Here is a 14404-nt window from a genome sequence, read left to right on the forward strand (position 1 = left end):
CTGCCCAATCCCTTATGTCTCTGCAGCCTGCCTGAAAGGTAATTAATGCTGCGCAGCAGTGGAATTCCACAGCGAATCTGCAGGATTTCTGTTTGCTTTCAGGAGTCAGGGGTGGCTTCATTTACTCACCACATTGAGAAATAGCAAGTTACAGATGTTGCTTTTTGTAGGAAATGCAAAAACACAGTTATTTTGATATTTTTTAATACAATGAACTTTAAAGAACTTCCTCTTCTCATTGTCTTCTTAAAAGGAGAAAACATTGTCGTGATAAACGAACACAAAAGGAAGCATGGACTTTTCCCAGTAAACAGGCCCACCATCACCTCCCACAGTAGAACCATGTTGTTGCTGTACATAGATGTTTTTCTAAAACACTGGCGTTTATTTTCAGTATATATTTAAGGCTAATCGCTTCTTTGTTGGTGAAAGCTATAATTCCTTGAGGAATGAAGATGGGATAAATATCACTTGGAGAAACACTGAATGCTGTTCCAAGCTGACCTTAGAAAACATTTTGAGTTTTGTGGTTGGGTTATGGCCTAGTGCATATATTGAATTCTTGGCTTACACCATCTGAATATTTTAGATCTTCCAGTACATGAACATATATATACCCACAACATTAGTAATTAATTACTTTTTTATTTAATAAACTTTTTACTTTGAAATAAGTATAGGTTTACAGAAAAATGACAGTTATAGTACAGAGAGTTTCCATATACCCCTCACCCAATTTCCCCTGATGTTAACATCTTATGTAACCATGGTACTTTTACCAAAACTAAGAAATTAACGTTGGTGCAATACTGTTGACTGCAGATTTTATTTAGATTTCACTAATTTTTCACTAATGTCTTTTTTCTGTTCCAAGATTCAATCTAGAATCCCACATTGCATTTAGTCTGTGTGTTTGTTTTTGTAATTAAGTTTTTTAAGGTCATAGACTGTAAGAATGTCATTTGTAAGAAAAATATCTTAAGCATATGGTACTTTCCTGATATGCTTGACTAATGAGTTTCTAAAATGTCTTTGCAGAGATCGCCTTACAGCAGGTCTCCATGTTCTTCCGATCAGAACCAAAGTGGGAGGTGGTGGAACCACTGAAAGACATAGGTGAGGAACTGGCAAGCCCATTCTGTTAAAAAAAGACAGATTCCAGATCTGGATTCTTTGTCATGCTTCCCTTTATGTATCCCAAGAAAGCTCTTAAATGCTGGTGATTTATTTTCCTTTTTGCCTTCTTACTACTTGAGGATGTGGTCCTTAACTTTTAATACTTAGTGAATCTTGGTTGAAGTCCCCTCTGAGGATCTCAGTGGTAGTAACATATTTTCAACCTGGTTTCATCATTCATTCTTCATCTTTCTATTCACTAAATCTAAACCGAAGTGCTGTTTTCCTATTATTTCTGTGACTGGAGTAATTTTTTTTTGTCTTTTTTTATTTTTAAGTTCAATCTTTACCATGTCAACATTACCAAATGCTTGTTTTACTTGCGCCTATACAGCTATGGAAATATTGCCAAAGTTAATTTTTATTTATCAATGAAACATCAATGAAACATCAGTCAGTCAATGAAACAGTAGTCAATGAAACATCAAATGGCATAAAAATTATGTAGCTATCAACATATTTCTGCTTTTATGGTAGGTTGGAGGATAAGGAAGAAATATTTCTTGATGAAGATTAAAAATCAGCCAAAGGAACGGCTTGTGTTAAGCTGGGTAAGCTGGTTTTTTGTTTCAGTCTCATTTCGGGGACTTCAGATGGGTTTAGGAGAGCAGAAATTCACAAGAGAATTAAGAAATTATATTGTGCTCCTGAGTGATGTTATAAAGTTCTGCTCAGTACCACATCAAAAGACTGTCATTTTAATTCACTTTGCTTGCATATTTGGTCATTTCAACATGATTATATTTGATCAACTAATAAACATTTGGAAAGAAATAGGAACAGCTTAAAATAGTTCTCTAGAACCTCTTTAGGGTTGGCAGTATGTTGCCATTTGTTTTAAAGAAAGTACTTGGGCATTACTTTGTTATCTCTCATTTTGGGAGTTCTAGTGATACACGTGGTTAATGGAATCCAATAAGATTACAGTTAAGTCCTGCTTTTTATATGTTTATATTCTCTTTCTCCAGAAAGACCTTGAAAGAGCAGGGAGCAAGACATAGGTGGTTTTCATCTTTGGTTTACATTCATATATTTGGGAAAATAAAAAAAGAGAAAGACATAGGGATATTTTAAATTATATTTATTGAGGTAATATTGGTTAATGAAATGATATAGGTTTTGGGTGTACAGTTCTATGTCTTTTTTTTAATGACTAAAGGCAGCACCTTGATATTTCCATCCATGTTTTTAGGCTGACCTTGGCCCTGACAAGTATCTGTCAGATAAAGATTTTCAGTGTCTGATCAAACTTCTGCCTTCCTGTTTGGTGAGTACAGCTCCTGCTATGTTTGGTGTTGATGACAGATTCACAATGTTTTCTGTGGACATACTCAAAAGCATGGAGAGGTAATTCAGTTCAGATTGAAGTTGTTCCAAAGAACAGCTATAACTAGTCCCATAGATTGGAGGCTAATTAAATAGCATTTATAATACACAACCCATGAAATGTGGTACTTTAAACATAGCAGAATAGGAACTAGCCACTTTGTTGTTGGTGAAGATATTTATCAATGGAATTAAAAGGTCTGTTCTAGCCTGAGAAAACAGAACGAATAAGGGTTTAGGTAAGCTGAATGAGGGAAAGGCAAAATAACCCTTTTCCTGTCTGAGTTACTATTCCTATGGGCTAGCCAAGTGGTCTTTAGGAAAACCTGGCATTATTTATGCTAAAACACAGTTCTAATCTGAGGCCTTTGTTGGAAAGAACTACATGAATATATTTCCAAATAGACACAGAATGTCTTCAGAAAAAGACTGATCTGTCCAGAAAATTGAATTAGTGCTGATGTTCTTTATCTGTGGTCTGCATGAGGGTGTAGGACCCTACAGTGAGTCACTCATGGACTCAGCACAGTTACGCTGACCTGTCCAGTTGGTTGGCAAGTTTGTTTTTGAAGAAAGCGTGCCTTGTCAAATAGTAAAACCAAACTTTTAATGAGGTGTGGTGTGTAGCCAAGAAAAATGCTGTGGTCTTTGAGTTTGATTAATTGTGTGACACAGGCTGTCAGCACTCAACTCTAAATTTCTTTTAATGGGTAGGCTTTTTAAAAAGAAGGTGGTGTGGACAAGTGGTACATATTAATTGCGGAAGAGTCAGAAAACAAAGATAAGCAAAAGGAAAAAAAGGAAAAGAAAACTCACCTGTAGATTCAGCTAATTAGAATTAACAGTATTCAGCTGTTACTGTTCTAGAATTGTATATGATTTGAAAATATATGTATTATTTTAAAACCTGACTTTTTTGTTAGTAGTATACTGTGAACATCTTCCCCCCCCCCATGTTCCTCCATTTACAATACAGACCAGGCAAAGAGCCTGGGCTGAGGTGTGTATGGGGTGGGTTTATGCTGCCTCCTCTTTCAGTATAGTCAGAGTAAGAGCACAGCCAATGGTCAGCGCGGGTGGCCCAGCCCCTCCCCACACTGTTCTCCCCACAGGAGCCAGTCCTCATTCCAGGATTCAGAATTAGCTAAACCACAGGCCACGGACCCCACTCTCAAGGGTTACTCCTGCACTTTACCTGACACGCATGGAGAAGGTGTTGATGTCCTTATCCAGCTGGCCCAGAAGGCTTACCATGAGCCTCTTTTATTATCAACAACATCATTATTACTGGCTGCATAGAATTATCGTTGGCTATACCTTAGTTAACTAATCTGGATATTTGGATCACCTCCAGTTTTTGTCTCTTAAAAAAAAAGCCATAGCCATGGCTGATATGGCTCGGTTGGAGCATTATCCTGTGAGCCAAAGGGTCATGGGTTTGATTCCCAGTCAGGGCACATGCCTGGGTTGTATGTTCAGTCCCCAGTCAAGGCATGTGTAGGAGGTGACCAATCAATGTTTCTCACATGGATTTTGCTCTTCCTCTCTCTTTCCCTCCCTTCCCCTCTCTCTAAAATCAATGGGCATGTCTTCAGGTAAAGATTTTTAAAAAGCCATAGTGAACAATTTTAGCTAAATGTTTGTATTCATCCTTAATTATTTTCTAGGAAAGAACTAGAATTAATCAGTAAGTAATTATAGGGAGATATCTTGAGACTATATAAACATCCCTTTCTTTATCAAACCCACTAGCTTTAGCATTCATTGAGTTTTTCTAATCCCATCATTTCTCTTATGTTTATTAGTTGGCATTCTACTGTAAGGAATAGCTTTCTATCCTTCCTTCTTTATATCTGTAGAACTCAAGGATTTTTATTTTATTCCTTGGGTTTATTTGGGGGTGATGAAATGCTCGAAAATTTGTATGATAGTTGCACAACTTTGAATATACTGAAAATCATGGAATTGTACACTTTAAATAAGCAAATCATAATGCTATGTGAGTTATATTTCAGTAATTAAGTTATTAAAATGTCACCAGCAATCATTTTGATGTGATGGTCAAGAGAAACTTCATGATCAATTACTGCACTTCCCTGGGCACACCCTTTCACCCCTCATCTCACTCAACCCCTGGCCCCCAAATCTTTGCGTAGCTCAACACTCTTGTGTTTCAATTTTCATGGTACTTCTTTCAGCTAATGGACATTGCAATACCTGTACAGAGCCAGTTGGTTGATGTAACCAAAATTTCAGGTCATATGAATGCTTTCCTTTCAGTCCTTAATAATTTGTCTTACTCCCCAAACCACAGTTGACGTCAGTTCCCATCTTAGGAGGATGCTGTCTGTGAATCATCACATTGCATACTCCAGGAGAAGGGCAGGAAGAGTCATGCTAGATGCTTTGGAAAAGGGCCACCATCTCCCCAAATGCTACTTTTGCTTGTTTTCTGGCTGTCATGCTCCTTGGCTTGGCACAGTGCAACAGTGTGGAATGTTAGGCAAAGCTGTGAATGAAGATACATTTTTCCTGGTCCCTACTTGGCTGTTCTAGGATTCAGATTAGTCTTCATTGATTTACATAGGCAGAATATTAAATCACTATTCCAGAAATTCAGACTTTCCCTTTCTTCCATTACAGTTTTGCCTGAACTATGAGAAACATGCATACCAAAATAGATGCCTTCCATGTAAAGCTGACCACATCAGTTTCCCACTTCCTTTTGTCAGTATTGTTTATGTTCCTTCTCTCATCTAAAGAACGATGTAGGAGTTGCTCATCTAATAACTTGAAAAGGTTATGTGTCCAGAGAATATGCTCACATTTGTATACAGCTAAACTACTGAGATGGTACTTGACTCTGCATATCCAGATTTGGATGCAAATAAATGTGAATTTCTTTTTTGTTTTGCCAGCACCCTTATATTTATCGAGTTACCTTCGCCACAGCTAATGAATCCTCAGCATTGCTTATTAGGATGTTTAATGAAAAAGGAACTTTGAAGGACCTGATCTACAAGGTACTTTTGGTACAAGTTAATGGCCATAAAGAAATCCACAAGTCCCTTTAAAACCTATTATGGACACTTGATCCCTGAGGTTCCAGAAGCTAGGCCCTAAGGATGCTGTTTTAATTTTATTTAGAATTTATTTTGATTTTAGTAATAAAAACTACGCAGTGTAGTTAAAAAGCATTGCCTTCCCCACATGAGGGAAGGTTGAACATTTAATGATTATGTCCATTGCATTGTGGTTTGTGGTGAGTTTAACAAAGCTACACTAAACTATTTCAAAGTTGGGGGGAAAGTTTTTTTAAATAATGAAAAATTCTAACAGTATATAAGACTTTGGGATTGGCTAAGGCCAAGACCAGGCACATCTTCACTGGACTAGACATGAGGCAAAACCCAGGTTGCCTCTTTCCATCAGCTGCACAGTCTTGTACTTTAAACACCCACGCCTGCAGTCTGGTGCCCCAGTGTCCACAGAGTCCTGCCTGTTAGGGAGCCCGTGTACGGATGTCGACCCTTCCGCTTCTCTCTTACATGCGTGCTCTTTGTTCTTTTCCAAAGTCAAAACCAAAAGACCCATTCTTAAAGAAGTACTGCAACCCTAAGAAGATCCAGGGCCTTGAACTTCAGCAAATAAAAACATATGGGCGGCAAATATTAGAGGTAAGAGTTATTTAATTTTTAAATTGGAATTTCACCCAGCATTCCAGTATTCTTTTGGGAAAGTTATTAAGCAATATCCCCAATAATTTAAGTCATTTGATTGTTTATAAACTGATGGCATTGTTATATTTGACCCCAAAAAGTAAATGTTTGAGATTAAGACTAATTTAGAAATACAAAATTCCAAAAAGCTTAGCTACTGGACTTTAGTGTCTGATTGTTAAAACTTAACTATGGGGTATCAACTTTTGTGTTATTTTTGGTCAGTCTTTATCTTTGTGACAAAATTCTTGATTTTATTATATATATAACCATAGGGCTCCCTTACTGAAGTATAATTAGCATGAAAAGCTTTTACCACATCACTCGCTAGAACAGTATTCTCCGATCTTCTTGGGTTGCGCATCCCTGTCAGTGAAGACCATTTCAGGAGAACCCTCCTCTAATGATGTATATATGTAACTATTGCATACATGTACTACTACTAACATATTTTGTACATTGTAAGTTCAGAATGATATTAAAAACAAAACAAATAAAGCCCTGACTGGTGTAGCTTAGTGGGTTGGGCATCGTCCTGTAAACCGAAAGGTCGCCAGTTTAATTCCCTGTCAGGGCACATGCCTGGGTTGTGGGCCAGGTCCTCAGTTGGGGGTGTACAAGAGGCATCTGATCGATGTTTCTCTCACACATCAGTGTTTCTCTCCCTCTCTTTCTCCCTCCCTTACTCTCCCTCTAAGAATAAATAAATAAAATCTTAAAAAACAAAACAAAAATAAAAAGAGAAGTTGAAACATTTTTTTCCAGTCCTCAATGGAATGTCCTGGCCACCTCTATTACTGGCTGAGCCACTTTTATTAAATGTTTGCTTCTCCTTTGGGAGCCTGTCATATGTTTCTATTACTAAACAGCTAAGTATATTCTAAGGTGATGTTTTCAACTCGGCCCCTATCAAGCACTGACATGATAGCTTTACTCCTCTGTGCTGGGGGATTGGACTTTGCCATGAAGAGGGCTTGGCCTGTTGAGGTGAGGAAGTGATTAAAGTAGAGGCTTTTGGCATAAAGCTATTAACCCCAAGCAGATGCACGCTGTTTCTCTATTCTGTGGAAATGAGGGATCTGGTATTGAGTTGCATCTCACAGCTGGGAAGCATTCAGCATCACATCTTTTTCCAGAAAAATGGATGGAGGTGGCAATTTTCTTTAGGAATCTCCCCAGTGAACTGTTCGATTTTTGAAAATACATTGACTCAAAAAACCAAAGTTTAACCTGTCTTATATCTGAATAAGTTGGGGGAAATGTAACCTATGCATATTTTTAAATAGGTACTGAAATTTCTACATGACAAGGGATTCCCTTATGGGCATCTTCATGCCTCCAACGTGATGATGGATGGGGACACTTGCCGGCTACTAGACCTTGAGAATTCTTTATTGGGCCTTCCTTCCTTCTACCGATCTTATTTCTCACAGTTCAGGAAAATCAATGTAAGTTGCTGACAGTAATGAAACAGCAGGTTCATCTTGAGGTATAAATTATCCCTATGGCCAGACTCTTGTAAGAAATATGCACGAATCAGTGAATGGTACGGTTGAGGTAGGCCATGCCCTTTGGCCGGTTTCTCCTACAGAGAGCATTGCTGAATCTCCAAGAGGCTTAGCTGAAATGGTAGATGGGAAAAAGAAGGGCATAGAGTCACTTATTGGAAGACCGTGGAGGGCAGGACCAAGACCTTTGGTCAGAGCAATGCCTTGTGAACTTTTACAAAAGGCTTTGGAGTTGCGTTTTCACTACCAGTGAGTGGGGTCACCCCAGCCTTGTTTCTCAGTGGAAGCTGAAGACAGGGGCATTGGGATTCACAAAGCCACACTGAAAGAGGAATGTGCCACTGCTCTCTCTTCTTCTACAGACATTGGAAAGTGTGGACATCCACTGCTTTGGCCACTTATTGTATGAAATGACCTACGGACGACCTCCAGACTCGGTGCCTGTAGACTCTTTCCCTCCTGCCCCGTCTATGGCTGTGGGTCAGTATGGGGTTTGGAGGGGTCTTCTGGGCCCTACTCACCCCCTTTCTAGAATCCAGGAAAGACCCAGAGGAAGTTGTCATGCTCTACAGCCAGAAATTCTTATCCAATTTAAAAGCTAAGCAGATCTGAGTAATTTATTTAAATGCACTTCATTGAAAATTCAGATGGCGTGTCCACCTGTCAGGTTGTCTGAAACAGGGGAACTTTTGTAACAGACATTAGAATTTTAGAAGCAGGAACATATAAAGAGCAGTATGGCCAGACTGAATTGGATCTAGAAAGAGAAGCCAGGATCAGACAATTTGAAGCCAAACTTGAGGGCTCTCGCAGGTGTCAGGAGTCAGACCAAGGCAAGGTACAAGGGAGCCATGGGCAGATTCCTGGGAGCTAGGAGCCTAGCAGGCCTAGAGCTGGGGAAGGCAGGCAGGAAGGCAGACACCGGCAAATCAGGTCCAGGAGCTTTTCCAGCAGTACCTGAGGGGCTGAGGAGAGCTGGGGGACTGGTGGGAGGCATTGTGAGGAAGGAGAGATGGAGGAACTTGTGCAGACTCATCCCCTCACAGCCAGCTCAGAACTCACTGCTAGAGCACAGAGAGGGGAGGGTAGGGTGGCTTTCGGACCACTGTGCCCTGAAGGTATGCAGCCTTCCACCAAGCTTAAGTGAGTTGGTTCAAGAGAACAGGCCCTGAGTCTGCTTTGTGTTGAGTTTGAACAGCTGAAACTGAACAGTGACCTGTGGGTAGGAAAGTCTGGGTGCTTGTGTTTATATCGGCCAAGGTGCTGGATGATGAGGTATCAACAATCGACATTTTGCATGCTGGTTTTGATTAAAAGCAGGCAAACAGCAAAATGTCTTTTGAGTTCAAAATTTTTACTTCTGTTTAGTGTTTACATCTTTTTTCAAGAGCAAACACTTTTATGAATGATATCTCGAACACTTCCACCATTTATCTTTGAAGTATACTTAGCTGTCTGTCAGCGTGTGGTTTCTAACCCGCTTAGTTTGAGTCCTCGGTAACATCGGTGTTGCTAGCATTCCCCGTTCCCACGTTCACCATCTGTCTGCGCGTGGAGTTTTGACACTGTCCTGATCAGCCTACAGACAGTTGTTGCAAAGCGCTGTCAAACTCTTTATCACCAAGTGGATGCCAGCATGTTCTGTGGAACTAAACTGTGTATCTGTTCATTTCAAGTGGCCGTGTTGGAGTCTACGCTGTCTTGTGAAGCCTGTAAAAATGGCATGCCTACCGTCTCCCGGCTCTTACAGATGCCGTAAGTCAATCATACACCTTGGTTGTTATCTTCGTAACTTGCAGAGTCCAAGAGACCACTTTGCTGACAGTCACTTGCAGCATGATATCACACCCTTTCCTTGTGACCTCTCTGCTACCTTAGTCTGATTGCTCTTCTTTGACCTCAGCCTCGTTTTTACATGTGTCTCTTCCTGTTGAAATGAGCATTGTGTATGTGTCCATGTGGCGGCCCCCCGCTTAGGAAGTACCGAAGGAGGGCCCTCTCAAGCAGCTGTCCTTCATAACCCTGTTTTGGGCACCTCCAGGCCACAGCTGTGGCTAGTTCACAAGCCACTTGCCTTGAAGGGTCTGCCCTCTGCGAGGTAGGCAGTATGTTTCTGGCCTCCGCTGCACTTGTTTGTTCGTTTACACACTGGGTAATGTTTATCAAACGTCTGACATGTACTGGCACTGCGCGAGAGGCTTGCAGCTCAGGAGACATTCTCTCATAAACAGGATTATGAATAGGTAGTTAAGGTGGTTGAAATAGTGCTTTGGGGCCTTTCCTTCAGGTGCATTTTATGCCCCTTCCTGGAAAGGCAGCAGGGTGGTTAAGCAGGGTGTGTCTGAGGTTAGATGGACCTGGGGGTGGATCCAGCTTCACCACTTCTTCTTTTTTTTTATTGTCGACACTATTGCAGATGTCCCCATTTTCTTCCCCTTTGCCTCCCTCCCAGCCCCCACTTCCCAGCTTCACCACTCCTACTTGGGTGACGTTGGGCAAGTTTTCTAACCTCTGGGAGCTGAGTTTTCTCATTTGTAAAATGGGATAGTAATAGGCCTCATCTCAGAGGGTTCTTGGGAGGGTTTAAAGAGATGATTCCTAGTACAGTGCCTAGCACTTAAGTGCTTATTAAATATTAGTTATGATTAATATGATTCAGCTTTTATTTTGTGAACATTCCATTCCATGTGACACACCCAGTGCTGTGTCTCTACTGGCTTGTTGTAAACAGATCGGGTGTACTGAGGGAACAATAACGGGGGAAGTGGGAGGGAACAGCTTGAAGTACATATGGCTAGAATGCAGAGCAGATAGCAGGAAGTTCAGGTTTGTTGTAGAGGGTCTGCCATAGCCGTGAGGAACTGAGCAGCCCAAGACTCTGCCTATGGATGTGACATTCTCCTGTGTGACTGCCACCGTTAATAACAGTGTGAACATGGGAAAATAGGCCCAGTTAGGGAAACAACACAATTTTCACAGACTTCTGGAACAGAATTCATTTGTAGTTAGGGAACAGCCTATACCCACATTGATTTACTTGGGTTTATATTTCTGCCTCAAGTCCTCACATTTTCTCCCAATCTTCCAGTTCTAAAGTGAATCCAACTATCATTTCCTTACTTAAGTCTTTCTACCCTGTGGGCTTCAGCCTTGAGAAGAGCACTTGGAGAGGTGTAAACCACGTCCAATTCAGATGTGTTGTCTGGAAGTAAACACACCTGTGGCCTTGGAAGGCAGAATTATGTCTCCACCTCGAGAACTGCCCAAAGAGCTCGGTGGGAAAAGGTTAACCCTGTCATTCCTCCTTGTCACATAGTTCCTGAATTTTAAAAAGCAGGACTGTTCAAGGAAAGACTCATAGACATTTGATCACCATCCAAATGGCCATTTAAATTCTCTGTCTAGCCCCAGTCGGTGTGACTCAGTTGGTTGGGCATTGTTCTATGAACCAAAAGTTCACTGGTTCAATTTCACCACGAGTTTGAATCCTGGTCAAGGCACACGCCTGGGTTGCAGGCTCTGTTCCCTGGGGCGCGTTTGAAATGCAACCATTGTTTCTCTCTCCCATCAGTGTTTCTCACCCTCTCTTTCTCCCTCCCTTCCCCTCTCTCTAAAATCAAAAATAAAATATTATAAATAAATAAACTCTCCAAACTGTTTTAGCCAAAACAGTTCAGAATTCCTCATGCTATTTTCAATAACAGTTTTGAAGAGAGAGCAGATATACTCTAAGAGCTGCTATTTCTTTTTAAGAGAGCATGAGAAACACTATTTTTCTTAGAAGAAAATCACTTTCTCATTAAATTCTAATCAAAACAATTCCTTTCCACCACATGTTTTTATTTTATTGAGCTCCAGAATAAATTTTATCCTCCTCTGGGACTCCCCCAAAAAAGGAAAACTAGTTATTCTGTTCAGGAATATCTACTATATATATAATTTGCAACAAATGGAAATAATAATATAATAACAGTTTGCAAAAATAATTTTTAAGTATAAATTAATTTACTACATAGCGTGAAAGAACTTTGACCCTTCAGTGGGAAAATAACCCCCAGTCCACAGCTGACCCAGTACTCCTGGTAACTGGAGTGGGGGTCTTCCCAAGGTCACACTGGGTGCCCCAGAAACTTTCTTGAGTATGTCAATAAACGAGAAATGGTGGGTTGGGTCTGTCCTGGGGGATGTGGGAGTTTCCTGGGCTCAAGATATCTCGTTCTGTTTTGATCATCCTCTGAGGGTGCACCTGTTTTAAGAAAGACTTTTTTTTGCTCTTTTCCTTCTCTTTACAGATTATTCAGTGATGTTTCACTAACCACTTCTGAAAAGCCACAGTTTAAGGTAAAGTTAACCATGTCATATTTTGGTTTGTGACATAAATAAGTTGACTTTGAAAGTTAATGCTTTTTTAGTTAAAAAAGAGAAGGTCCAGTGCTTATAATAAGAAAAAAATTAAAACAATCTAAATATCCTACAATTAGGGAATAATTTAAGAATTCATAGTATATCTGGTTGATAAAATGTTTTTATCTAATACAAGTAAAATTTATCAAGATATTGCAGTCATGTGAAAAATGATTATCATTTGGGCTAATGGATAGAAAAAGCAGGATATAAATACAGTATATAAAAAAATACCTGTGTCTCACAGAAAAACTGGAAGAAAGTGTCCTGGGAAGTAGCAGCGTTGTGTGGTACGGAAAGAGCAGGGGCTTTGAAACCCCCAAACACCAGGCTGATGCCTTACTTTGCTTTTTCAATACCAGCTGTTTACTTAAGTAGGGTTTCTCAGCCACAGCATTTAACATTCCGGCCAGATAGTTCTTTGTGTTGTGGGACTGTCCTGTGTATTGTAGGATGTTAAGCAGCATCCCTGGCTTGTACCCACTGGATGTGAATAGTACTCCCTCTACACCCCCACACATTGTGACTATCAAAAATGCCTCCAACACAGCCAGATGTCCCCTAGAAAGGGGAGGGAACAAAATCACCCCCATTTGAGAGCTAACGATCTGTGGGCAAGTACCCAATCTTTGGGTCAGTGTACTCAGTGTGTGGAGCTGATGAGCAACATCTGTCTACTGTCACAGTCATTGGATAATGGAGATAATCTGTTGGGAACCACCCTGCCTGGTTTCAGAAGCCGTAACCCCGCCATGGCTAAGGCTGAGTGAGCGACCTTCTGACCATAAGCCACTAAGGAGACAAAGTTTATCTCCCTGGCAGGGGTGCTGCCTCTGCTCCTTTTACTTCACCCTGCCTGGCCCCCAATGCGTGATGGGGGTTAGCCAATGATGGGTGAGATTCCCCAAGGGAGGGACAACCTAAGACAGGTACAATCACAGGGCCCTCGGGGAAGGACTTGGGGCTACAGAAAAAGGGGGTGATGGACCCCCGCCCCGGGCTTTGACATAACCTGAGTCCTCATCCTGTCTGCAAGAAGTCTCCTAATGTCTCAGCTGCCTTACCTCCCCTGCCTGACTTAAGCTTGAAACAATGCCTTAAGCCTGAAACAATGCTGGTGGTAGGTGCAGCACCTTGCTGGGAAGGGCGGGTTCCCTAGGGTGATCAGGCCTAAGATAGAATACATAAAATCCTGTGAAGCCTACTTTGCTAATACCTTCAATTTAAATAATAAGGGACCAAGCAGGAAGTGAGTTTATTCCCCAAAGTTTTATGGCCCTTTAACTATCTGACCCTGACTCAGAATAAGCCCTCAGATTTTTTGGAATGTTATCTATTGTTTAATCATTCCTGCCTGACAATGATTGATGAGCTTTATTCCTGTGCAAACTGAACCCAATAAAAGCTTGTCAAGGCAAGGGTCAGGATTCTCTCTTCTTGAGAGAGTGTCCATGCTGTCTCTTTTCCTCCACAGGAATTGGTAGTCCATGTGAATGTATCTTGTCTCATCCATGACACCGTGGACACCGCAGGCCAGTGTCCACATCAATAATCTACATGAACACCTCGTCTGGGGCCTGGTTCTCCTTAGTGCTCACTGTTAGTGTTGTTTTAGGTGGTAGAATGAAGGGTAATTCTCTTTCTCCTCTTTATATTCCCAAAGAACATGGAATGTTCTTATGATGATATTAAATTTAGAGGGAAAAAAACAAAACAACTTGGGGTCAGAAGATTATATAGGTGACGGGTGCTTTCCTCTGTCCGTTTCACCAGTTAGAGGAGTTCTGACAATAATAGCTTATTTGGATCTGAAATAGGAAATAAAAACATTTAAACTCATCTCTTTACTGAATCTCCTCAGAAAATATATTCAGCCTTATAAATAACTATGTTCTCCCCAAACCCTGATCATCCAGCCCAAGGATTATTATCAGACCTTACTCTTGCCCTAAGCCAAGTGAGTCTGTGCAGCCAAGACATGTGATTTTAGAAGCTAGCGTTAATTCCTTGTATATACAAGGAATCTTTCTGGAAAGATGCACAAGAAACTGCTGGAAAGATGCACAAGAAACTGCTGACACTGGTTACGTCCACAAAGGGGAGCTATGTGGGAGACTTTTTACTGTGTATGTACCCTTTTACACCTTTTGACTTTGACTATATTACATACTCAAAACTTAAGTTTATATTTTTAAAAGAATACTAGAGATCAAAAGTTCCACATGATCTGGGTGTCTTTTTTCCAGGCCTGAGCTTTCAGCATCATTTAAA

General features: G+C 40.7%; 1 protein-coding gene and 1 non-coding gene across 2 annotated transcripts in view; one reads left to right on the forward strand and one right to left on the reverse strand.

Moving 5' to 3' along the window:
• The window catches only part of PXK (PX domain containing serine/threonine kinase like), a 73598-nt gene that overhangs the window by 41997 nt on the left and 17197 nt on the right, over window positions 1-14404 (forward strand). Inside the window, 9 exon segments of the mRNA XM_028517960.2 lie at window positions 1039-1116; window positions 1654-1727; window positions 2369-2443; window positions 5421-5525; window positions 6078-6179; window positions 7508-7669; window positions 8092-8209; window positions 9406-9484; window positions 12022-12070. Of these exon segments, the coding sequence (XP_028373761.1) occupies window positions 1039-1116; window positions 1654-1727; window positions 2369-2443; window positions 5421-5525; window positions 6078-6179; window positions 7508-7669; window positions 8092-8209; window positions 9406-9484; window positions 12022-12070 (842 nt within the window).
• Window positions 3454-3584, reverse strand: LOC114502191. The gene has a single exon (XR_003685042.1). It is a non-coding gene; the product is annotated as a small nucleolar RNA SNORA51 (small nucleolar RNA).

Source organism: Phyllostomus discolor, chromosome 7 (genome assembly GCF_004126475.2).
Source record: "Phyllostomus discolor isolate MPI-MPIP mPhyDis1 chromosome 7, mPhyDis1.pri.v3, whole genome shotgun sequence".
Taxonomy (NCBI): Eukaryota; Metazoa; Chordata; class Mammalia; order Chiroptera; family Phyllostomidae; genus Phyllostomus; species Phyllostomus discolor.